This window comes from Macrotis lagotis, chromosome X (assembly GCF_037893015.1).
Source record: "Macrotis lagotis isolate mMagLag1 chromosome X, bilby.v1.9.chrom.fasta, whole genome shotgun sequence".
NCBI classification, from domain to species: domain Eukaryota; kingdom Metazoa; phylum Chordata; class Mammalia; order Peramelemorphia; family Peramelidae; genus Macrotis; species Macrotis lagotis.
This window is the reverse complement of record NC_133666.1, coordinates 294,804,049-294,830,611: the sequence shown is the minus strand read 5'-3', so window position 1 is coordinate 294,830,611 and position 26,563 is coordinate 294,804,049. Positions and strand designations below refer to the sequence as shown.

At 35.8% G+C, this 26,563-nt stretch overlaps 1 protein-coding gene across 5 annotated transcripts in view; it reads right to left on the bottom strand.

Annotated features, from left to right (window-relative positions):
* The window catches only part of ALPK2 (alpha kinase 2), a 215,722-nt gene that overhangs the window by 140,281 nt on the left and 48,878 nt on the right, over nt 1-26,563 (bottom strand). For 4 of the 5 annotated variants that reach the window (XM_074205153.1, XM_074205154.1, XM_074205158.1 and 1 more), the window contains 2 exons: nt 26,262-26,389; nt 22,452-22,569 (listed from right to left, as the gene is read on the bottom strand). In XM_074205153.1, coding sequence (XP_074061254.1) covers nt 22,452-22,569; nt 26,262-26,370 — 227 coding nt within the window. In that variant the 5' untranslated portion in view covers nt 26,371-26,389. Of the gene's footprint in view, nt 1-22,451; nt 22,570-23,150; nt 23,264-26,261; nt 26,390-26,563 lie in introns of those variants that run through there. The other variant, XM_074205155.1, reaches the window with a different exon arrangement.

The window sequence follows — 26,563 nt, the reverse complement described above, 5'->3', positions numbered from 1 at the left end:
TTAAAAAACCTCTTGGTATTATTTAGCATGACAATTTTTTTTTTAGGTTGTTGTAAGGCAAATGGGGTTAAGTGGCTTGCCCAAGGCCACACAGCTAGGTGATTATTAAGTGTCTGAGGCCGAATTTAAACTCAGGTACTCCTGACTCCAGGGCCGGTACTCTATCCACTGTGCCACCTAGTAGCCCCAACATAATTTTCTTTTTTTTCCTATGATTTTTTTATTAAAGATATTATTTGAGTTTTACAATTCCCCCCCATCTTACTTCCCTCCCCCTCCATGGAAAGCAATCTGTTAGTCTTTACTTTGTTTCCATGCTGTACATTGATCCAAATTGAGTGTGATGAGAGAGAAATCATATCCTTAAGAGACAAAAAGTCAAAGAGATAAAAAGATCAGACACAATAAGATATAGTCCTCGAACTTTGTTCAAACTCCACTGCTCTTTATCTGGATACAGATGGCACTCTCCTTTGCAGACAGCCCCAAATTGTTCCCAATTGTTGCACTGATGGAATGAGGGAGTCCATCAAGTTTGAACATCACCCCTATGTTGCTGTTAGGGTGTACAGTGTTTTTCTGGTTCTGCTTATATCACTCAGCATCAGTTCATGCAAATCCCTCCAGGCTTCCCTGAATTCCCATACCTCATGGTTTCTAATAAAACAATAGTGTTCCATGACATACATATACCACAGTTTGCTAAGCCATTCCCCAACTGAAGGACATTTACTCGATTTCCAATTCTTTGCTACCACAAACAGGGCTGCTATAAATATTTTTGTACAAGTGATGTTTTTACCTTTTTTCACCATCTCTTCAGGGTATAGAACCAGTATTGGTATTGCTGGGTCAAAGGGTATGCTCATTTTTTTTGCCCTTTGGGTTCCAAAATTCTCTTCAGAAAGGTTGGATGAGTTCACAGCTCCACCAACAGTGTAATAGCCGACATAATTTTCTTAATGTAATTCAACCCACTCTCATCATTCTGGACCTTATTGTCCATCTTCAATGGATATATATTTCATTCATTTCTTTGTTCAATTGTATATATTTGTATAAAAATCTATAGATGTCTGTGCAGATGCTCACATATATTCACATAACATACATATAGATTTATAAATGTCTATCTCATGATACATAGATGCATTAACTTATTGAATTAGCTATCCAGATGTATGACGTGTTCTCCACAATAGGCATTATTCATTCATTTTATTTATCCTTTCTGGATTGGTAGACTCATCTGTTTTGAGATTGTCTGGAGACAGAAAGACAGACAAACTGGGTCCCAAAAGAAGAAATCATTGTTCAATTCAATCTATTTGGTATCATCCTGTTTAAATCATGTCCACCTTCAAAAATAAGGCATCAGTCAGGTGTCCTGAGTTCCTAAGACATCTTAACTAACTGAATATTGACCTATTCATTGAGAGTGCAACATTGCTTTGTCAAAAACCTACCAGCTGCAGGTGGGAGCAAATAAAAAGAGGAACTTAATGTAGTTTGATTTGTTGCCCAAAAAGGGAAGGGAGGGAAAGAAAACTGCCTCATCTAGGAAGAATTTGTGGGATAGGATGAGATACCCATGTCAGTGTTTTGATGTACTTATTTATATTCTTTCCTAATGGTATGATTGAAGCACTATGCATTACTAATGGCTTACCTTGGCAAGTGACCTCAATTAAAGCATAACAGAGATCAAGGAGTGGAGGGATAGTTTTCCCAGATAGGTGAGAGTTCAAGAGTCTGATGAGATAATTTGCATAGGTCAGTGGAAAGAACATTATTTGAAGTTAGAGGATCTGTGCTCAGATTCTACCTCTATCTCTTATTTATCTGTGTGACTTTGGGAAAGTCACTTATCTCTTGGTTTCCTCTTTTGGAAAAATGAAGGTATTCAATGAGTTTCTATGATTCTTTCATCTGTAAACTGAAGATGATAACGATGGTGATGTTGACAATATACACCATCATCCACAAATGGGTAAATTTAAGAAAAGAAGATTAAGCTAGCTCTTTGAGAGTCAGAGTGAGCCTAACAATTCACCAGAGCAGCCTCTGTGATTGGATCGAGTTCTTTCTTGGCTTGCACTTGGTTCTTAATTCTGAATAGGTCAAGGAATTGTCTGTAGTATCTTCCTTTTCCTGACCCCACCAATGTCACATAAAGACTTAAAAATTAGGCATCTAGGTTTGTAGTTTTTCATAGGATCATCAATTCAGAGATGAAAGGGAAGGGAGAGACAATGAGTCCAATGCTCTCATTTTACAGATAAGGAAATTCAGGTACGTTCAACATCTAAAATGAAGGTGAAATTTTAATACAGGTGTTTCTGATTCCAAGTTCAGTGCCCTATTCACCACACCATCTAAACTAAGCTCCCTCTCAAAAGATGATATCTTCCATATCACCCTTTGGTGGGGTTGGGGTGACATCCATTATAATTTCTATTCTTTGTTATTTTTTTCTTCCCGAGATACTTTTACAAAATGCTTCCTTAAGACTTTCAAGAGGGAGTTGCCTCCAGCCCAGAAGAACACTTATTCTTGAGCTATTCTGGACACTTTTCCTGCTTGTCTCTTTCCATATCATTTTTTTCCCCTTATGCATCACTCTCTGGACTGAGATGATTATAAATTCAGTAGTTCTAAATGATAATGAAAATAGATTCATCATAAGCAATGCTCTCAAAACTGTTTAATTTTCCATGTATTTGATGGCCTGCTAGTTTCATCTATGAACCCTTCTGAAATGATTTGACTTCCCTTCCTCCTCTCTGGAATTTTTAATGAAGCAGAAAAGTGGATTGAGGGTTCCAGGAATCACAGAGGATAAAGTTCCTCTATAAATATTAACTATGGGTACCAAAATATAAGATACATTTCCAATAACCACTAGTAAGACATTATTGAAAGAACTAAACTTGGGGTGGCTAGGTGGCGCAGTGGGGGCAGCTAGGTGTCGCAGTGGTAAGCACCGGCCTTGGAGTCAGGAGTACCTGCGTTCAAATCTGGTCTCAGACACTTAGTAATTACCTAGCTGTGTGGCCTTGGGCAAGCCACTTAACCCCATTTGCCTTGCAAAAAACAAAACCTAAAAAAAAAGAATAGAAATGAATAAAAAAAAACTAAACTTTAACAATATGAAATACTCATGATATGTGAAACCAGAAGGCAAAAAGAAAATTTAAACTAGAGAACAGATTCTCCATCAAGATACAAACAAAGGGGTTAGTAGAGTTGATTCTATTTATGTCATCCAAAATAATATAACCTTATAGGAAATTCACTCATCTTCAACCGAAGATAGTAGCAGCTTAGATATTGTCATCCAAAGTAACAGATGAAGATGAAAATGAAAGAAAAGAATCTACAAAATATTTAGTAAGAATGTAAACCTTTGATCCTTATTTCATTTCCAAATATGAAGATCAGCCCAGAGGAAAATGGCAAAAAATGATGGAAAAATAGAGTTTAAGAAGTAAAAAAGACTAATGTTGAGCCCACTTCTAGACTCCCTTAATCTTCCCTAGGTGAGTGTTGGAGGGACAGGAGACAGACAAGAAAGACGAGTACTCCATCAAGATCTCCAAGTGCTCCGTTTCTTTACCAAAATACCAGTACTTAAATACCTTTACAATCTCTAATCTACTCCCACTCCCCGTGGCATTTAGTAAAATCAGATTCTGGTGTTCAAGGACACCAGGTGAAGATAATTTACAATGCTCCTATACACAATGGTTCCTAACAGACTAGAAATCTCATAGACTACTCAGAAGTCACAGTATATATCATGAACACTTCCTTCAAGAAGGGAGTTGGAACATCAGCAAAGGAAAAAAAAATTGCCCTGAAAATATCTCAATCTTAACTGACAGGAAATAAATTGTTATTGATGTGGGAATCATAGCAAAACCAGTTATCTGTGAGCAATCAAAGCAAAGATCAAAGTTAACATCTAGTTATAAGAATAAAGTTGACAAGAGACTGCATACTTCTTAAATACTTCCTACTGGAATATTTTCTTAATCACTTTAAGCAATTCCTTACCCTCTTTAAATCACTTTGTATTTAACTTATCTGTATAAATGTAAACTCCATAAGGACAAGTAGTCTTCAGTTTTGTTTTTATATAATTTATGCATAAACAGGGCTTAATAAATGCTTGTTGAATGAATGAATTTGACCCACTCAAACACACTGGCCAATTTCTAAAAATGGGAAATGGAAAAAGACAAAAGATTGATGATTACCATTTTCTGAGAATATTTAGCTGACATAAAGCAATTATCATAAGAAGCCTAAAGAGTCCAGAATTTGCCTAAACTGATCAAATGTTTGATCTCTTTGGCAATAGAAGAGATGATAGCAAGCATGAAGTCAATTTAAAAAAAAAACAACAGGTAATTGGCTCAGTGGAAAGAATTCTGGGTCTGGAGTTAGGAGGCCTCATCTTCTTGTGTTCAGATCTAGCCCTAACACATACTAGCTGTGTGACCTTGGGTAAGTCATTTAACCTTTGTCTCAGTTTCCTCATCTGTAAAACAAGTAGGAGAAGGAAATGGCAAACCACTCCTGTTTCTTTGCCAGGAAAATTCCAAATGGCTCATGAAATAATTGGACAAGCATGAGAAATGACTGAACAACAAAAAATAGAAAATGTAATGTATCCTAAAGCAAGGGAACCACCTTATCATTCCCTTTATACATCTCCAATTTAACACCTGAATTGTTAAAGAGTGATTCATCCCATTAAATTTAGGAGCACAGCCTTCATTCTCCTTCTCCACCCCAACTCCCCCTCTACCATAAGTCCTTACTCCCAGCCAGGGACACAGGTTTGGAGGATGAAGAAAGGAGGGTGTCTGGAATGGATGGACCCCTAAGGAAACTTTAGTAATTCAAGACTGAGTACTCTATTGTGTGTAAAACAGACTTTGGTTATAAATGTAGAGAGTGGGGCTTTCTCTCCAAATTCTTTTCCATGGTCAATCACTGAAACTAGTATTTATTGAGCTTCTACTACTGCCCAGGATATAAATTGTGATCTTGGCCTCAGAGATCTAATATTGTGCTTGGGGAGTCAAGTTCAACATCTCAGAAAGAATTGAGATTGTAAAGTGAGGCCAGAGAATGAATGGTGGAACTGTTAGTTTATATAAGTGAACCTTGTGCTATATCTCTGTAAGATTTGACAGAGGGTGCCAGGTTATCTTATTAAGACCAAAGCAGCAGGAAGGGAACACAGAATTTGAATATTTTGATTTGTCTTACTTGTTTCTCTTTTGATGTTGGGGAAGTGATATTGTTTCTACCACTGAGCTAGGCAAATCCTTCATATTCCTTAAGCTTTTCCCCTTAAGGAAGGGGAGAGAAAGTTTCATTTTCTAACTTAGGTTGCATTTGAAATTTGGGTGCTTTCCCTTTTCTTTCAGTTAGAAGCTCAAGACTGCATCATCTTTTACCACATCTTCCATCATCTGGTCATATTACACTCTCTCTATTCCCTTATGGCATCTTGCTTGAGGGGAATGGTTCTGCCAGAATCTGGTAGACAAAAATCAATATGGAGGGATAACTAGTTTGTTCAATGCAACCACTCTAAGGGAGAAGTGGGGAGGAATTAGAGATAATGCTCACTAGAAAAGTCTACCACAAATTCAGATTTATTTTTTTAAAACCAAAGATCTTAATATCCCATGTATTGGAATACATTTAATTTTATATTCTGCTTAATGTTGATATCAATATTGCATCTTAAGGAATGGCCAATTTAGCAATCAGTACAGAGGGAAAATGGCCTCCTCTCTTCCCCAGTCCTTTCACACACTATGAAATAAAGGGAATGAGTTAACACTAGAGCCAGCTAGGTAGAATAGTAGAGTATTGAATCTGAAATCAGGAAGACTTGAGTTCAAATCCAGCCTGAGCAGACTCCGACCTTACTGGCAAATTACTTAATTTTCATTAACCTCAAGTTTCCTCAACTTTAAAACTCAGATTAAGAACAGTATCTACTTCCCAGGGTTTCTGTGTAGATCAAATGAGATAATAGTTGTGAATCAGTTATCACAGTACCTAGATCATTTTAGGTACTTAATAAATATTTGTTTCCTTGCTTGCTTCTTTCCCCAGATATATCATCAGTAAAACATGCAAAATCCACTTTGGGTAGCACCCCACCAGAGCATTTCTTCGGTTCTCCTGCAGAGTCTATAACTAGCATAGATTTTCTCAATTAAAAAATAAAAATCTATAAACCAAATTTGTTGGTCCCACAATTCAGACCATTCTGGTTTTGGGTCATGCTGCCAATGACTTTGATAAGTAAATGATTTTTAAGGACCTGCTTTTTATTCTTCTTATCCTTAAACTGGAGTTAGCTCACTGCCTTAGTGAGATCAAAAAACATTTAGATATACAAATATCTTCTTTTTTCTCATTTACAAAATTGTTCAGACACGTTTAAAAATTTTTTTAAATTAACTTTAAAAACTTAACAATTTTATTCAGATATGTTTAAAAATACATGAACAACAAATTCCCAGAAGGAATCATGAAATCCCAGAACCCAGAGGTAAAGGGTTTTTAAAATTTTTCTAGTCCAATCTTTTTCCTAAAGCAGGAATCACTTTTGTAAGATCACTTCTAGTTAATCTTTTGTTTTTTGTTTTATACAAGGCAATAGGGTTAAGTGACTTGCCCAGGGTCGCACAGCTAGATAATTAAGTGTCTGAGGCCACATTTGAACTCAGGTCCTCCTGACTCTAGGGCTGTTGCTCATCCACTGCACCATCTAGCTGCCCCTCCAGTTAATCTTTTATCCCTATTGGAGTATTTTTAGTGTGAAAGAGTTTACTGTTTCCCAGGGTAATCCATTTTGGTCTTGAAAAGCAAGAGGCAACAGAGTATAATGAAAAGAACATTTCTTCCATGATTTCACATATGACCTGATTTCTAGACCCTTCATCATGTTGATCACTCTGCAACGGACATACTACAATTGGCATTCCTCCTAAAATATGATACTTGGAACTATCTCCCTTGCTCCAGATGTGAATTGACCATTCCAGAGTACAATGGAATGCTTATTGTTCTGGTTCTTGATATGCTATTAAATCAACTAAAACTTCCAAGTATATAAAAACTGCTATTAATTAGGTTCCCTTGATAACTCTATCCCCCTACTTTATTCAAATATTTGTGCACTTCACGTTTTTCTATCTAATTATGGAAATGTATTGAGAATAATGTATCTTTATTTTTTAAAAAATGCAATGAGGGGTGGCTAGGTGGCACAATGGATAAAGCACCGGCCCTGGAGTCAGGAGTACCTGGGTTCAAATCCAGTCTCAGCACTTAATAATTACCTAGCTGCATGACCTTGGGCAAGCCACTTAACCCCGTTTGCCTTGCAAAAACCTAAAAAAAATGCAATGAAAAAGTCATGACAAAAGCTCTCATGCTATTTTGTAGACTAAATGACTAAATGAAGAAGTATGTATTGGCATCTAACATAATTCAGTAGATTCATTTTCAGCTGAACAACCATGCTCAAATAGGGCAGTCTGTATAAAAAATATAAAATAGCTTGTTGCCTGGCTTTGGCCTTATTTCTATTCTGATCTTATTAGATCCAACCCAAAATTCATTCTATCAGAATTTTACAAAGTTGATTCTATAGTCCAAATATTTCTTATTATTTTCAGTTTTGTGCTACTTGAAGGTCTGATAATAATTATATAATATTTGAAGGCATAAAAAGCACTTTTCTCATAGCCACATTGTGAGGTTAGTATAGATTGGAAAGGTCAAATGATTTGCCTGTGGTCATACAGCTAGGAAATAGAAGAATCAAAATTTGAACCCAGACCTTCTGACTAAAATTACAGGAGACTTTTCACTAGGCTATTCTGTCTTCTATGTCTTCATACAAATAATTGATTAAAATGTAGAAAAGGACAGAACCCTCCAGGTTGACATCAGTCTACTGATTAAGACTCTACCTGCCATTTTCACCCAACTATAAATTTAGTCAACTTTACTATTGCCCAGGCCATTATTTTTAAAGGCTGATACTTAGCCAAGTGTGGTAGCACATGCCTGTAATCCCTACTAGTAGGACAGCCTGAGGCTGGTAGATCATTTGAACTCAGGAGTACTAAGCTGAAGTAGAATGTAAAGCCACATAAATCTATACCAGGTTAGATTTCTACAGGTGTCTTTAGTAGGTGTCAACACTGTCAGTATGGTTAGCCCCATGAGTAAGGGTTGGCGGGGAACTAGACTATCTAAAAGGGGGTATACCAAGCAGAACAGAAATGGTCAAAGCTTCTATACTATTCAGCAATGGGAGTAGACCCATGCCTAGTGGCTGCTGAACTTCCAGTTTGAGTGAGATAGCGACTCTCAGTCTCAATACTCTTCTTCCTCCTCCTCCTATTATTATTACTATTGGCATTTATATTGGCACACTTCAAGATTTACCATACATGTAATATACATTCTTATTAATCTTTACAACAATCCTAGAAAGGGAGTATTACCAAACAAATATGAGATAGAGAGCATTACAAAATGTAAAATTGATAATTTTGATTATATTCAATTAAAAGAAGGTTTTGTACAAAAAAAATCAATGCAACCAAGATTAGAAGAAAACCAGAAAACTGGGAAACAATCTTCAAGTATCTCTGTTAAAGGCCTCATTGCTCAAATATATAGAGAATTGAGTCAATTATAAGAATACCCCAAGTTATTCCCCTATTGACAAATGGTCAAAGGATATGAACAGGCAGTTTTCAGATAAAGAAATCAAAACTATCAGTAGTAATATGAAGAAGTACTCTAAATCATTTTTGATTAGAGAAATGCAAATTAAGACAACTCTGAGGTACTATTTCACACCTATCAGATTGGCTAATATGACAGAAAAGGAAAATGATAAATGTTAGAGATGTGGGAAAACTAGGATGCTAATATACTGTTGGTATATATATTATATATATATATATATATATATATATATATATATATATATATATGTATGTATGAGAGAGAGAGAGAGAGAGAGAGAGAGAGAGAGAGAGAGAGAGAGAGTTGTAAACTAATCCAATCATTCTGGAAAGCAATTTGGAACTATGCCCAAAGGACAACCAAAATGTGCATCCCTTTCCATCTAGCAATATTATTACTCCCAAAGAGTTCATAAAAAAAGAGAAAAGGACTTATATGTACAAAAATATTGGGGAATAGCTGAACAATCTGTGGTATAAGAATATAATGGAATGTTATTGTGGAATAAGAAATGATGAAAAGGCAGATTTCAGAAAAACCTGGAAAGATTTGTATGAACTGATGTAAAGTGAAATGAGCAGAACCAGGAAAACATTGTACATCGTAACATCAACATTTTGTGATGAGCAACTATTAATGACTTAGCTCTTCTCAGCTTTATAATGACTCACACAGGACTCATGATGGGAAATGCTATCTACATACAGAGAAAGACCTGACAGATTCTGAATGCAGATAGAACACACTATTTTCACTTATTTTAATTGTTTAGTTTTTTCTTTTGATCTGTTTCTTCTTTTACAACTGTAAATAATATAGAAATTTGTTTCACATGATTAAGACTAGGGGAGGAATGGGAGAAAAATTTGAAACTCAAAATTTTGTAAAAATGAATGCTAAAATTTTTCTTTACATAAAATTAGGGGAAAATACCATTTTTTTTAAAAAAAGAAAATACCACGGGGCAATTATCCCTATTTTACAATAAGAAAATTGAGATTTAATAAAATTTGCCCAATGTTAATATCTAATGTGTCAGATACTGAATTCAAACACAATTTTCTTCTGGTTGCAGGTTTGGTCTTCTTGACACTATATCACATTGCCTACTCTCCATGAAAGTTGTTGAATCCTTTTTCCAGACTTTTCCCTTCTGGACTCCCTCAATCTCCCACAGGTGAGTGTTGGAGGGGTGGGAGACAAGGAAGATAAGGATGACAAGTTCTCCCTTTATACCAAGGTCTCCAAGATCTCCAAGATCTCCAGTCTCCAAGGTCTCCATTTATTGAACCAAATATCAGTGCTTAGATACCTTCCCCAGTCTCTAATCCGCTCTCACTCCTGTGGCACTTAGTAAGATAAGGTTTTGGTACTCAAGGACACCAAGTGAAGATAATTTACAGTGCTCCCATACACAACAGTTCCTAACAGAAAGAAGCATGGAAAATTTTGTCAAATGACTTACTGAAATATAGGAGGATCTATAAGATTCTCTTGATATACTAGACTAGCAGTTCTAGCAAACAACTGAACAAACAATGTTGATAGGGGATGGAAGAATGTTAGAAGAAGCAATGCTTTTAAAAAGCTTAAATATAATTTTAACTATTCATTTTTCCCTTCTAGAAATAGTACTTCTCAACTATTATCAGAAATAACTGCCTCTTGATCATGTAATTGCTGCTGCCTCTTGTAATTTCTAGTTTCCAAATAATAGTATTGTGTTTTTATAGAGCCTTTTACAATTTTTCTAGCCCTTTCACAAACATTATCTTAAATGCACTGGTGCTTTGAATTGGAATATTATACATTTTTCAATACAGATGTGACAGTTAAAGCAACATTTATCTGGTGATAGCTTCTGTTAGAGGAAATTAAATCAAGTCTCAGTTCCTAAGGGAATGATTGCAGTTGATGGATTATTCTGGCCCCTTGCTGGGTCTCCTCTTCCCTCTGGCTGTCTGACTGAATTTTGGACATTTCACTATTCACAGGCATAGAGTACCAGAGAAATACAAATCGCTGAAAGTCAAAACAGGCAATATGTCCTTCTGTTTGGTGCTCTGATAAAAGGAGTTGTAGAAAATTAAAGCCTAAAATAAGACTTTGGAATTTTGTTTGGATTTTACTTATCTTAAACCCACATAACTGGATATAATCTATATGGAATTTAATACCTCTTAAGTTAGATAATTATACTCATAGTTCTTTCCCATTAAAGTAATGCAGTCCAGTTTCCAGTGGGTGGAAAAAATAAGGAACAACTCTCTCTCTCTCTCTCTCTCTCTCTCTCTCTCTCTCTCCATATATATGTATATATATATATATATATATATATATATATATATATATATATATATATATATATATATATATATACATATATATGTATATCATTTCCTTTATGTACCACTGGCAGTGAAGGAAGTAAATCCTTTAATGTTTCTCCTCAAAGGGGTGTAAATTTTCTGAACCTGATACCACAAGAGGACATGCTCTAAATATCTGCAAGATGAAAATTTGCTGCTTTTCTTGATAGTGGTGCTCAGTTAAAATGATATTTTCTTGAAGCAAGCTTTAGGATTTTTTTTAAATCACAAATATAATTTTGGACATCAATTATTTTATTATACTAAAACTTTTATAACTTATTCAAGTAAATCATAATTCAAGGGAAAGGGTGAAGCTTAGGGCATTCAAACTCTACTATTTAGAATTTTTGTATATAATTTAAAAGGATTAGGAATTATTGGGCTATAGGAAAGCTTTTAATTTATTTCTCACCTTCCCCCACCCCAGTCCAAAATACAGTAAGAGTCTTACACTTATTCATTTGATTATTAATTCTGAATGAACAAATATGTGTGTAGCTTCCTCTACACATACCTTACTATGCCCTTTGTGCATAAAACAGGGTAGGGTAAAGGATCTCAGGTTGGTCTTGAAATCTGGAGAGACCCATGTACTTATCCCCTCCCTGAAACTTGGCAACTATGGGCAAATCATCTATCTTCCAGAGCATAAACTTCCTTATCTGTAAAATAACAAATTCTTTCCCAAAGCTAATTTCCTAATCTGGTTAACAAATCAATTTGAGCAATTGCATTTATCAAAAAACTTGAAAAATAAATGAATAAATGGCATTAAAAAATTCTTGAAGTTGTTACCATTATCAGACTGAAAAAATTAATATATAACTCCTCTGTTATCAACCCAATTAAATCACTTCTAATTCTAATTACTTTCATCATACTTATCAATATGTAATTTCTTATCAACAAATAAATAAATGTATCTATTTTGAATATGGTGTTACTAATGGGATACTGTGAAATATGTAATGAATTGGAGATAATTCTATTAACAAGAACAAAGAACTCTGGAGTCCTGGTCCCTACTTTGTCTCTCCGTATCTCTACTTCTCTGTGACTGTTGTGCCTCATAATCTCTTGGGCTCATAGAAGTTTGGAACTAGAAAGGATTTTTTTAAAAAATCTATTCAAGTTCCCTAATTTTATAGGTGAAGAAGCAACTTCAGATAAATGAAGTAATTTGCCTTATATTATATAACTAGTAAGTGACTTTGGTCATTGTCTCCCTTGTTTTTTTTTTAATTTTGATCAAGAAATAAAACATGTATTTCTATAACATAGTAAAATAGGAGGGAAAAGATGATTGCACATGAAATTGCATATCTATTATATACAACTTGCTATTCCTTTTAAAGATATAATAAAATCATCATGTAAACTTTTTTCATTTTTTTCTTCCTTTCCCCTCCCCCTGCCCTAGAAATGTTTATCATTAGATACAAATATATGTATGTGTATATACATATATACATTTATATGTGTAAAACTATTCTATACATATTTCTATTTATCAGTTCTTTTATTGATTGTAGATATTGCCTTCCTTCAAAGGTCCTTTGTAGTTAATTTGAGCATTTATAATAGTCAAAATGATTTAGTGAAGCTGGGTTAGATCATTTCTAAGAACCCCTTCCAACTCTGTGAGAGACATCATGGCACAAAAGAGAGACAGACAGACTTGGATCCAGAGGATTGGTAACAATGCTTTTCTCTGCCGTTTGTAACACTTTGGGGAATTCACTTCATCTCTCTGGGTTTCCCTTTCCTCATCTAGTAAGATAATGGTTTCCATTGTAGATTTATGACCTTTGGGGCAGTTAAGTGGTACAGTGGACCACTGAGAGTAAGAAGGACCTAAATTCAAATCTGACCTCAGACACTTAATAATTACCTAGCTGTGTGACCTTGGGCAAGTCACTTAACCCCATTGCCTAGCAAAACCCAAAATAAAATAAAAGAACCTACTATGTGCCTAGCTAACTGTTAGGAATACAAAAACAAATAAACAAAAACCAATTTCTTCTCTCAAGAAGTTTGCTATGGTTAACAAATCATTTGATTTGCATTCTGTAGGGGGAAACAACATGCACATATATAAAGATACCCAAAGGAAACAGTACAGTTTTGTGAAGGGAGGCATGTGTAGCTATGAAGTTCCAGAAGTACCTCTTGTGGAAGATAATCCTTGAGTTTAGTTTTGAAGCAAATTAGGTAACCTTGTGATAATTTCTATTAACTTCTATCTGCCTCAATTTCCTCAATGTTAAAATAAGAATAATAAAAGCATCTACCTCCCAGGACTGTTAATGAGGATCAAATGAAGTAAGATTTGTAAAGCACTTATCACAGTATTTGACATATAGCAAGCACTTAATGAATTTTTTTCCTTCCTTCTTTCCTTCTTTCCTTCTGTCTCATTTTTCCTTGTCTCTCCACAGCTGAATTTGAGCTGGGGAGCTCCCCACAAAGGTCCCCCTTTCACACTACCCAGTGAATCTAGGAGCATTTTTTAATTGCTGCAGATAGGCAGGGAATATAAGCAAAACAATATGTTAGACCTTCTTTCATAAAAAGAATTTTGTAATCACTGTCAGAGGAAGAGTACAGTCATAATCAATTTCCTTGCTTGGCCTAGCTTTCTGCCATCAACATCAGATCTCTGGTTCCTGCCTTGCTCCTCTTTGCATTCTCTACAATGTCAACTCATCAGACCTTGACTGAGCAAGGTCAAGTTGAACTGAGGGCAGAGTGAAAACACTGAGCAACCAGGTCCAGTAATTCAGTGATTCAGAACTGGTAAGAAGATATGTCTTGTTGGGAAAAGGCACGTTAAAGATGTTTTACTTCAGAAGAGAAACCACAGCAAGAAGATTAGGAAGGAAGGAGTTGATCAGGAAAAAAACATATTTCCTCAGTCAATATTAAGAAGTCTAGGATGTTGGCAGAGATTGTCAAACTCATCAATTTTATTCACCAACAGTTTCAAAAGAGATTTTAACATTACATTTATGTCCTCAAAATTCCTTTTGAAAAGCAATAACCTCTGAAAGTGGTGGAATGGTCACCATGGGAACAGGTGGAATCAAATCAAAAATTTAACTCAAATTGTAGGTTTAGAGCTGGAAGGGGGTTTACCAAAGGTCATGGAGGCAGTGAGTAGCAGAGATGGTATTCAAACCCAAGACCTTTGACATTGTGTACTATGCTTGCCTCCTTTATACTTTCTCATATTTTGCTGTCTCACTCAAAAGTAGATATTTTTTCTCCCTCATTTCTGTCTCTGCTGCATTCATTATAATCCTAAAAATTTGGGGACATTAGCTTCAACAATGAAAAAATCCAGTCTAGTTGAGGGCCAGTATCCACAGTCAAACCCCATCTTGGGGTTTCAAAATTCACAGTAGGCCTACACCCAAGGACTTCTGGAAACCTCTCTCTTTGCCAGTCTTTTCTCTCTTTTCTGCCTCAAGCACTTTCTTACAGTCTTGCTAAGGAGTAAAACAAAATTTACCTGGCTAGAGCATGAAATGACATAGTTCTCTCCTGACACTTACTCTGGTTCACACCAGGAAGCTCTGAAAAGATTAAACAATCAATGAAGACTCATGGAATTGAATTAGATGTTTGCCTATTCAGCTTCACCTCTTCTTCATATATGTCCAACCTGCATATCTTAGTCTTTGGACTCATTTAATTTTCTTTGGCTCCTCTGCAGGAATTTCTAATGTCATATCATCTCCAGAATCAGGATCAGCAGCCTTTCTCTAGACTTGGGTGACTGTATTTGACTACTTCTTCCTATAAGCTATGGGAAGCAACACAAATCCTATCAATGAAATGATCTATCATAAAGCACTCATTTATTATATCCTTGCTAAAATCTAGGTACTGTGCTAGTACTGGGAGTACAAAGACAAAAATAAAATAATCCCTACCCTCAAGGAGCTTACATTCTAATTTCATATTCAAATCGTAACTGTGAAGTTTTGATATACAGGCATGCCCTGCTTGACATGATTAACTAGTTCCACAAAAACATAATGTTAGGCAAAACAATATTACAGGAGAAAGTTAAATGGGGACTATGCTATAAATGCTATAGGAGGGCATTTGCCAAAAGTGGTTACAGAAGAGTCTCATGATGTTATAGAATATATCCATAATGTTCATAGGATCATAGATTTAGAGTTTGAAGGGACATGAGGGGCCATTTAATCCAATTTCCTCATTTTACAGATGAAGATACTGAGACCCAAAGAGTAGCTTGAATGCTTGGGTAGTAAGTGGCTAAAGTTGGGATGTGAACTCCAAATGTCATTTTCCCCTTTCTATGCTTAAGTTAAACACATGACATTCTGAGAAGATATATATAGTCCTAGGACTATAACTTGTCTGAACTGCAGAAGATTTTCCTTCTCTCCCCTGTGAAATCTCCTCTGATCCCTCACCTACCCCAAGTTACCTCTCCTTCCTCTGTACTCCCTCAACACTTCATACTTCCCCTAAGTACCAACCTCTTTTTGCTTTATTCATCTTTATATTTATTTTCTCTTTTCCAGTAGGCTTTCAGCTCCTTGAAGGAAAAAAAAATGTTTTTCATTTTTTTATACCCCATGACTTTTAGAACAGTAGCACTCCTCAGTTCTAAAATAATAAAAAAAAATGGGTTCTACTTTCAAATGCATAAACACACATTTACTGTGTGTGACCTTAATGAAATCACTTAACCTCTCTAGATCACATTGACATTTCTGTCCTTCAAACTCTCTTCTCACCTTTACTTCATGAAATCCCTAGCCACCTTCAAGACACAGCACAAGCTTTTGCTGATGGACCCCTTCCACCAAGATGCTAATGCTTTTCCTCTAAAAAAAAAAAGAGAATTACTTTTTGTTGTCCTTGTGTATACATACATACATACATACATATATATATATATATATATATATTTACTTAACTGTAACTGTAACTGTTTTTACTTAACTGTAACTGTTTTAACCTCAATAGAAGGTGTCGAGGGAAAGGACTGTTTTGTCTTTGGTCTTTGTAACCTTTTTCAAAGAATCTGTGGAATAAGGACATAAACTTGATTATAAAAAAAATGCTTGCAGAATGAATAAATGAATGAATGAATCTTTAAAGTTCACTTTTAGAATCAATAGAAAATTCTGATTCTATAGTTCTAAAGTAGGCCTGAAACCTGGATCAGCCCTGACACCCCCACCCTGCCAATCTCCCTGGAAAGACCCTAGACAGGAATTTCTGGGGGACTGTTTGGTAAAATAAGGTGATTGAAGCTTAAACCTCATTTCTCATTTTCTAATAGCCCAACAGGGAATCAGTCTCTGCTTATTCTGAGACACATGATTGGGTACTTACATTGCCTTCCTCAGCCTACTCTTATTCTGTCCCTGAGGGGTCATCACCGTTAGGCTAGTAGCAGCTGCAAAGGCCTTCCTACCTTCTGGTACAAATGAGTAAGCATTTTGAATGGACAGGCAGGTCCAGAATCCCCCCTCTGAGTGGCCTGGCTAGCCTTCCTGGTCCTCCTTCCCAGTCATTGACTCTTCGGGGATGCTCACCTCTCCAGGCACAACTGTAAGAGTGATGATTGACAACAAGTTCCCAGCAGCAGACTTACCACCCTGGGGACTCATAGGGCAGATTTGTATCAGAAGCAGGGAACCCATTCAAGAAACCTTGCAGCCAGGAGGCTTTCTCAAATATTGCCTACCAATTATTACTCAACACTTCTAGATGATTCTTTGAGCCAAGGGTATTTATGAAACTTTACTGTCCCAGAGAGAGACGGTCTGATTTATTTGGGGGTGTGGGTTGGGGGGGATAAGGGATAAGCCAGAGAAGGAAGAAGGAAATTACCAAACTAAAATAAATTTCTTCTCTCAATTTACCCATTTTTCTTCCATCTTAAGTTGCACCTTGGCTTAAAGGATGGATCCAATATATGATATTTGAAAGTTTTTTCAAAAGGAAATTATTTTCTGCCTTTTGTATGTGGCAAAAGCATTAAAAGGTCTACCAACAATTAGATGGAAGTTTTAAGATTTTTAGTCCCCATTTGTATTTGCTCTACCCAATTCAATGAACAAGCATTTATTATCATTCAACAAGCTACTCATATTCAATGAATCCATCCTATTTGTGACCAACAACTACCATGAATCTGTGATATAGTTGGCCAGGGCAATAGTAAGAGAATGGAATACAGTGTAGGTAGCTACCTGGTTCTAGAGTATTAAAATAGGAAACTTGGGTTAAAGGTGAACTTGGAAAATTATGAGTTATATCATGGGATCATGGTTTTAGAGTAAAAGCCCTCAAAGGTGTCTAATCTAGATTCCTACAAAATACATGTTTGGATTTGAATGTAACTTCCAGACTACTCCCCCCCCAAAAAAAAACCCCTACATGTACATGGAAATGCACATATATAATGTGTTTAATGAGTTTTGTCATATATATATATATATACATACACACATATACCATATATGACTTATTTTTCTGTGTCTTTAAGAATAGAATGGGTTGGAAAGTCACCTTCCACTTGGATACCAAGGAAGTCTCCTTTTAATCAGGGCAAATTAGCAACTGTAAAAGCAAAAAAGTATCTTTGAGAAAGCCTCCTCAATTGTAAAATGTGAATTTTGTCTTTAGAAGCAGCTACAAATTTGAAAGTAAAAATGTCAACTTAAGAAAAGACTTACCATCCAGATCTCAAGATAGCTTGAAGAGGGAGGACCCCATGTTTTGTGAAGGTCTTTAATTTAATTTGTCATTCCTCTCAGTGGAATGATCTGATGTCCAGTCCCCACCCCTACCCCAGTTGCCCCACCCCATCCTAGGTTCTTTGATTGGATAAGGTGACCTTTCAGATTCTGCCTTTTGATAGTCAAAACTATAAAAACTCCAGTGTAATACTCCAATTTGAAGATTTGACTCTTTAGCTTGATACCCTCCCCCTCACCTCCACACATTCCTGTGTAATCTGAGAACTTAGGGAAATATTAATAAAATGTGTATATTAACATAAACGTTGAGGGTTAGTACATAAAGTAATTAACTATTTTCAAGGCCAAAACTCAGTGAGGACCCCTCTTCAATACATATAAATAAAATAAATGACAATACTTGGTACAATAGAGCAAGTGTTCAGTGAGGGGCTAGTCAGAGAAGGCTTCATGGAAGTGAAAGAACTTTGAAGTTTGGAGCTATATTGTAAAGAGTCTTGAATGTCAGACTAATAATTATAAACTTCATTCTTCAGTCAATAAGGAGACACTGAAGGTTTTTAAGTAAGCAAGTGACATCATTAGAGCCAGCTGTGGTGCCTACAATGGACTAGAAGGTAAAGAGTATCAAGCAAAAAAATCCTAGAGGTCAGGTGGAAGACAGAAGGACCTAGCAGAAAGATGACTTTATTTGGAGACCTAGGATCTGAAACCCAGATCTGAAGTTTACACTTCAGCAAGTTCCTTAACTTCTCTCTGGGTCTTGGTTTCCTCATCTGTAAAATGACGCAGTTGGATTCCATGACCTCTAAGGTCCCTTTTGGTTTTTTTCTTGTTGTTGTTGTTGTTGTTGTTTTTGTTTTGTTTTTAGGTTTTTGCTAGGCAATGGGGTTAAGTGGCTTGCCCAAGGCCACACAGCTAGGTAATTATTAAGTGTCTGAGACTGGATCTGAACCCAGGTACTCCTGACTCCAGGGCTGATGCTTTATCCACTGAGCCACCTAGCTGCCCCCTTTTGGTTTTTTAATCTAAATCTATGTATGATCTGATGAATAATTTTTATTTAAAGTAAAAAATCATAAATAAGTTTTAGTTAAGAAGAGATGGGATAGTTAGAAAAAGTAAATACACAGAGATTGTAATTTAAAGAATAAAGGAAAAATTTTTTTCCTACCAGTTAACCTTGGACAGAAATGTCCAGATTGGGGGTGAGTTTCCATGTTTATTATTTATTCTTTGAATCATCTTCTGGATTGCCTTTAAAGTTTGTCTTGGGATGTCAGATAAAGCTTACAGTACCTTTAGTCAAGTCATATTACTAGCAAAATTGTTGACTGCTTTTATGCAATGTTCATATACCCACTTATAGCTGGTAAGGATTCAAAAAGGATGCATTGCTCCCAAATGAATCAAACCTTCCTGTTACTTTACTGACTGATATTTTTTAGGCTTTTCCTGCTAGCCATTCCTTGAACTGAATTAAAATAACACAGATCATTGAGCTCCCCCTGGGGGAAATTTGAGATTCACAATCACAGCTTTCTCTCTCTGTCTCTGTCAGTCTGTCTGTCTGTCTCTCACCCTATTCTCTCCCTTTTCTCCTCTCTCCTCCTTTCTCTCTCTCATTCCCTCCTTCCTTCTCTCTCTCTCTCTCTCTCTCTCTCTCTCTCTCTCTCTCTCTCTCTCTCTCTTTTTCTATTTCAATTTCTGCTTTTTCCTCAGTCTCCATCTTTCTGGTTCTCTGCCTCTGCATATCTCTCTATATCCATTTCTCTCTGTCCCTTTGCCTATCTAATTCTCCCCCCCACTCCCTTCCTTTCCTCCCTCCCCTCTAGCCCCATTGTGATTTGTTCAGGGTCCTGATGGTCCCTCTGACAAGCCCATCTGCTTCCCCTGCTGTGGGCTATAAACTGTTTTTTTTCCTCTGTGAAATTTGGTTGGGTTTTTTAAAAATAAAAAAAAACTTGTTGGTTGTAAAAATGGGTGTAGTCTTTTAGGTGTGGGTTCCTGTTTTCTCTTGATTTTTATCTGTTACATTGCTGCCTTGTTGTATATTGTTTTTGCATAAGCCACAATCTTTAGTTCACTATGAAGCAGAAAACATTTATTTATCATTTCTTCTCATTCCTTCTCTCTCTCTCTCTCTCAATATACCTGCACCCCTTTCCCAAAAGTGAATGCTAAATAAGATTATAAAATATGCTTTAATGGTAGTTCTTGATTAAATAAATACAAAAAGATACAGAGAATGGAAGAAAGGGGGATAATAAGAAAGAAAAAGGAAAAAGATAATAAGAAAGAAAAAGGAAAAAGGAAGAAAGGGAAGAAGGTCAGGAGGAAGAGAGGGAAGAAAGAAGGAAGGAAGGAAGGAAGGAAGGAAGGAAAGGAAGGAAGGAAGGAAGGAAGAAAGAAAGAAAGAAAGAAAGAAAGAAAGAAAGAAAGAAAGAAAACTTTCTATAAGATCATTCCATCTCTTCTCCTTCCCACCAAGATCATTGTGAAAAGTATAAAAATCACATATTGTCCTGATAATATTTGTCCTTCATTCTTGAAAATCATGACTTCAGAGAGGTGATGTCATGACAAGCAAATGAATTGGATTTGAGTGAGGGGATACTGTGCTAAGTCACCAGCCTCACTCTCCCCTCTAGGCATCTGGGTCCAGTGGCCAGATATGAATCAGGACAACTGAAGAGGGCCCTGGGATGTGAGGTAATGTGACTCCAAGACCATACTCTATCCACTGCATCATCTAGTTGCCCCTCACAAAAAAAAATAATAATCACATAAGCCTTACTTTGTTTCATCAAAACTGTCTCATTTGTCAAAACCTACCTGGTCCAGCTAAAGAAAGGGAATACATGAAGAAAACTAAGGAGGGAGGATTGGGAGGAGGGAGTGCCTAGGAAAGAGAAAGGAAGGATGGAAAATAAATATTGTTTTAGTGTTTTGTGAAACAGAGAAAGTTTTAGAGATTAGACTTCCTAAACCAGGAACAGACTTTGAGAAAGCCAGAAATAGGAGGCTCTAACATTTGGAAATACTCAAAATAAATGACCTGAAGAGGAAACTTTTGTAGATAAGGAAAAGCACTTTTTTCTTTGGAGCACTCTGAGGCTAATCTTGTGGTTTGTGGTTTAGTGATAATGGAAAGAAAAGACAAAGAGGCCAATTTTTAAATTAATGAATAACAAACACAGAATTTGAAAGGCATGACTTTCAAATAATTCATTTTCAGAACTAACACTCATACAACATTTCTGCATAAATGAAACTGTTTAGGGAATAAAGTGTCAAAATTTCAAAGTTCTCATTTGTATATGTGCAGTAATTCAGTCTTGAATTTTATATAGCAGATTTCCTCCAGAGTATTTAAAATACCTTTTCCCATATCTATTGCCTAATCACTCCACCAGCAATCATATTTTCTCCATGGCAGGTGAAGAGATTGAAAATGGTTTATTCAACTATGAGAAATTTAAATCCATTAGGGGGGGGAAAGTTGGGGCTCACTAGCAGCCCAACACACCTAATAAGGTTCTCTGAAAAATTTCCATAACTAATTTCCCTTCTTTTTCTTTAACACAATCTTTTAACTTGCAACTTAATGAAACTCCACTACTCGCTGACTCTTCTTTCCCTTCCTGTCTATTAATACCCTTCCTACTAAGTATAACTCTTCTTCCTTCCAGTTGGTCTAGTCCCACTGTATAAGTGACATGTAATTTAAAAATAATTCATCAGATTTTAAAATTCAACTGATTCACACTGTCTAGATCAAAACTTAAAATGAACATTTTTGGGGTTTTGATAATATTGGAACCAATCAATCAGAAAGTATTTATTGCGCACCTGCCTTATACTAGGGCTATAAGGCTTCTAGCTTGTTGGATAGATCATACAACTAGAAGGGACTTTACTGTCCATAAAGTTCAATCAGCTCATGGTACAGATGAAGAAACTTAGCCCAGAGAGGTTAAGAGATATTCAAAGTCACATAGATATTAGTAGCAAATTTGAGATTTGAACTAGGGTCTTCTGATTCCAAATCCAGAGCTCTTCCTACTGTACCACAAAAGAAGAATTTATAGAACAGAATTAGAATCACAAAAGATGAGAAGGTGAGGATGGGTTGTGAATTGAAACATTGGATGCAATAACTCATATTGATGTAATTACAGATTCACCAAATGATTGAAGCACTAATAAATGGTCACTAGTTAACTAACATTTTAATCCCCTCCCACCTCTCAGAGAAATGCTTTGATCAGCTTGGATAAAGATTTCTCATAACTCTAACAATATCTTTAATGGTACTTAATGATATAACCTAGAGCAATCAAATTACCCAGAAGAACCAAGGAAACCTTAAGTAACTTTACTAATATCAGAAACAGGAAGAAAATCTTGTGATTCAGTAAAGAAGACCATTTTTCTAGCCTTACTTCCATATGTTCCCAATGGTCAACACATGACAGAATAAGAATTTTGCTAATAAACAGTGTGCAGAGAAACAGTCACTTACCTAGATAAATGTAACATGTGAATGTATTGATTCTCCAAGATTTCATAATTGGAAATGATGTTTGACTCACTAATAGCATGGCCATTTTTATACCAAGTTACTTCTGGCTTGGGTTGACCTAGTAATAGAAATAAGAACATTATTTTTTCTCTTCTTTAAACAGATGTTTTAGAAAAAAATTTAAAAATTGCTGAGCTGTGATCACTCTGAGTCACTTTGGGATCAGTATGGACACCATATAGTGGTAAGACTGAAAAGGTTGACACTTTCAAACCAAGTTAAATTCCAGTAGAGATTAAAGGAATGGCTCAAAGAGCTAAACAGGTTTTACAAAGATCATTTCCTTTTAAGGACCACAGAATTAAAGAATCTGGGCTACTTGGCTAGTTTCTGCGCTGTCCTTCATGTAATTGCCAAAAATTTATCATTAACCCTTTCTATGCCTTTCTCCCACTATTGAGTTTATTAGTCAGTAATATAGGTAATGCTGACTGGGTGACTATAGAGAAATCATGGAATTTCCATCCTGTGGGCTCTTTTCCATTTTAAGGAAGCTTTTAGGTTGGGCTATTATTTAGGGCAGAGGTTATGTAAAGTCCCAGGGGATCTTTTTTTAAACTAATCTCCATCTCAGGGAAAATCCTTAAAGGTATTGCAACAGGAAAAAATATGTATCAGGACTTAGAAATGTCTGGTCACCTTAAATTCACCTTCAGAATGTGCTCATTATCTTCTTATATCACATATCTAGAAATTTCTGGCTGACATACCCAGCTATCTTTAAAGGAAGTGACTCTTATCCTTCCAAGGACCTTGAAAAGAAAGGGGAAAAATGAAAGGAGGGTGAGGGAATTTACTAGATAAAGGAAGCAGAGACATGACAGGGAAAATATTACAGAGTTTAAAAAAAATCCACAAAGGTCACTCTGTCTCTCATTCATTTTTAGTCTTCTTGGCCTCAGTTCTAATGACTGCTGTTTGACTGCTCCCTCTGAACATGCTGAGAATGTTCATCCTGGCAAATGAGACAAATTCCTCCTCAATGGCTTGTCCCTTCAGGTAGGAGGCTGAGTAAGTGATCTGCTGAGTGAGAGGCAGACTAGCTGGCAGGCCAGAACATGCCTTTCCCCTAGACTCTTGCTATGGGTATATAACTTGCATCAGTGCCTTATCCAAGCAAATGATTAAATAAATAAACAGGAATCACATCTTTGTGATTATTTCTATGCATTACAGAAGCTGAGCCCAACTTGGTCCTTAGAATCATGACCTTTCTTTCCCCCCTTTGTCTTATAGTTCCCTTTCAATAAGTTATTATCCTCATTTCTCTTGTGATTCATTTCTTTTTCTTTTCAATGTGGTTCATATAGATTGAGTTTTTGAAGGTCTATGCAGGATGATATTGAGTTTAAAAGTATAAGATGGATTTAGACCATGTGTAAGGAAATACTTTTGTCAGTACAACAAGACCATCACTAATGCAACAAATTGCTTGGGTTGGGGAGTAGAAATAGTATAAATAAGATATAAATGGCATTTCCCTGTGTTGTCAAGAACTCACTGAGATACAAGTACACCCAACTCTTGGATAGACTATATATTGAAAGCCATCATCTTAGATTTTGATAGTCACCAAATAACTTGATAATTTCAGAAGTCTCTAGATAGGAGAAATTATTAGAAGAGGTAATAGAGAAGTCTAGACTGAAGGGTTCTGTAACATTGAGAGTCTCTAGGAAACATTGAGATATCTATTCTGGTTGCAGAGAAGTCTAAGATATCTAGGTTTTTGTGACTACCTCTGTCTGTCTTACTATAGTGATATAACCTAAAAACAGAGCCTATCCCAAGGCAAAGAGTCATCTAAGTAAAATCATTCCACAACTCTGCCAAATACTAGCCAATGTCTATGTCTGACCTGTTATTTCTGTCCTGTTTTCCCCCTTCCAATTAAATAGATTAGACAGATTAAGGGATGGACACTGAAAAGAGTTGAGAGAGTCAAAAGAATTGGTCCAAGATTCTAGTCTGCTGTGTGACCTTGGGCAAGTTTCGTGATTTGAATGAATCCCTTTCTTCAGCTCTAAAATAAGAATCATAAATTTTCCCTTACACTTAGTACAAATCTATATACACTTGCAAGTTTGCTATTATGCTATCTAGATATGGCAATGAAAGCTGAGGTTTCAAGTACTTCAAAAAGTAAGAGAAGAGAAGAAAAGAAAAGAAAAGGACTAGAAGGAAGTGAATGGTAGAGAAGGGTAAAAAAGAGAGGGGGAAATGAATCAGAGAAAAATGAGAATAATAACAAATTGAAAAGGAAGTATAGCTAAATTGTAATTGCTCCACCCCTGGGTAGAAGAAATCATGTGATTTCCCAAAGTAATAACTGACTCACAGAATTGTTATAAGATTCAAATTAAAACTTTTATAGAAAGCACTCTAGAAAAGAGGTTTTTAATCTGGGGGATGACCCAGGGTCATCAAATTTGTTTTTTTAAAAAATATTTTAATAACTATTTCAGTTCAATTTTTATGTGTTCTATAACATTATTATGAAGTGTCCATAAGCTTCACCAGGCAGCCAAAAACATCCAGAAGAAATCTTAGTCCATTGGAAAGACTACTGGGACAGGAAATTGGGGAACCTATGTTCTCATGACAGCTCAGTCATTTACTAGATCTGTGAACTTGACTATGGAATTGAACCTCTTGGTGTCTCAATTCCCCAGTGTGTAAACTAAGAGGGTTGCATCTAATTATCTTTAAGAATGCCCTTCAAATCTGACAGTCTATAATTCTATTTAAAAATAAATAAATGTTATGACTTCCTATTTATATCCAAGAAGGTAAATGGAGGGCACCATCTTGCCCATTAAAGGAGATAAAATGGCTAAGTAATTTATACCAATTTTAGCAGAGACACAAAGGGTATCACTATATTGTCAACTCAATTATTCTTCTACTTGCCAGTTTTTCTTTCTCCTCTATTTGCAGATTATTCATTTTATACATTAAGCTATTCATTTGTTTTTATTTTTTTGGAAGAGGGCAGATGGAGAAAGAAATTAATTTTTAAAAAATCATGATAGTCGGTGACTGCTCTGGTAGAAATAACAGGTAGGAAATGAGGAAAGAGATACAAAATAGCATTTAAACAAAAATGTTTTGCTTAACCATGGGTTAAATGGGTTGTTTAACCATGATTAACCATGGGTTTTTAGGTATTTATAATAATTGTCACAAATCTTTAAGGGTAGATTTTTGAGAGTGCATCAAAACTTTGGTTAAATAAAGTGGATCCTATTGTTCTTGTACCTTCCAATTTAAAGTGTCCACCTTGCTTTTCTGGGAACAATCAATAAACTACAAAAATAGAAACTTACCCATGTTATCAGTTATAATCCTGAACTTAGGCAGTTTTACTTGGGAAGGAAGGGAAAGGGCATTTATATAAGACCTGTTCTGTGACAAGAACTGTGCTAGGCATTTTTTACAAATACTGTCTCCCTTGATCCTTACAAGTACTCTGCCAGGTGGGTGCTATTTTTAAAGAAGCTAAGGCAAAGATAAGTTAAATGATTTGTCCAGATTCACAAAAAGTAACTTAGGAGGGAATATAGGGAAGGGTTCTTGTATGTTTAGTAGGATTTTCCATTGAATCAAAAATATTGCATTAAAAACAGTTATTGCTCATAAAAAGCATTATCAATAAAAATTAAAGCATGAGCAAGATATAAATGAAAATGAAAAAAAAAAAGGTGTTTTCTGCAATCAGGTTTCAGATGCTAATTAGTCAGGGATGTTTACCAGATATTATACAGCGAAGAACAAGATCTGACTTCTCAGGAACCTTTTGAGAAGGCAAAGTTGATAGGAAATGCAGAGCACTCCTTGGGACCAGTTTAGAGTCTGTCATCCTTTCATGCCATGTAAATCTGGGGAAATAAAGTAATTCTTTGTTAATGATTCTTCATACTAAATTCTGGAATATACTCAAATTTTAGTGAATTAAAGAAACAATAGCTCTATTCCATCAGGATTACTTGAGTTAAGTGTCTGATGTCAGTTATGAGATTAATTGAGGCAAACAGGGTTATGTGACTTACCCA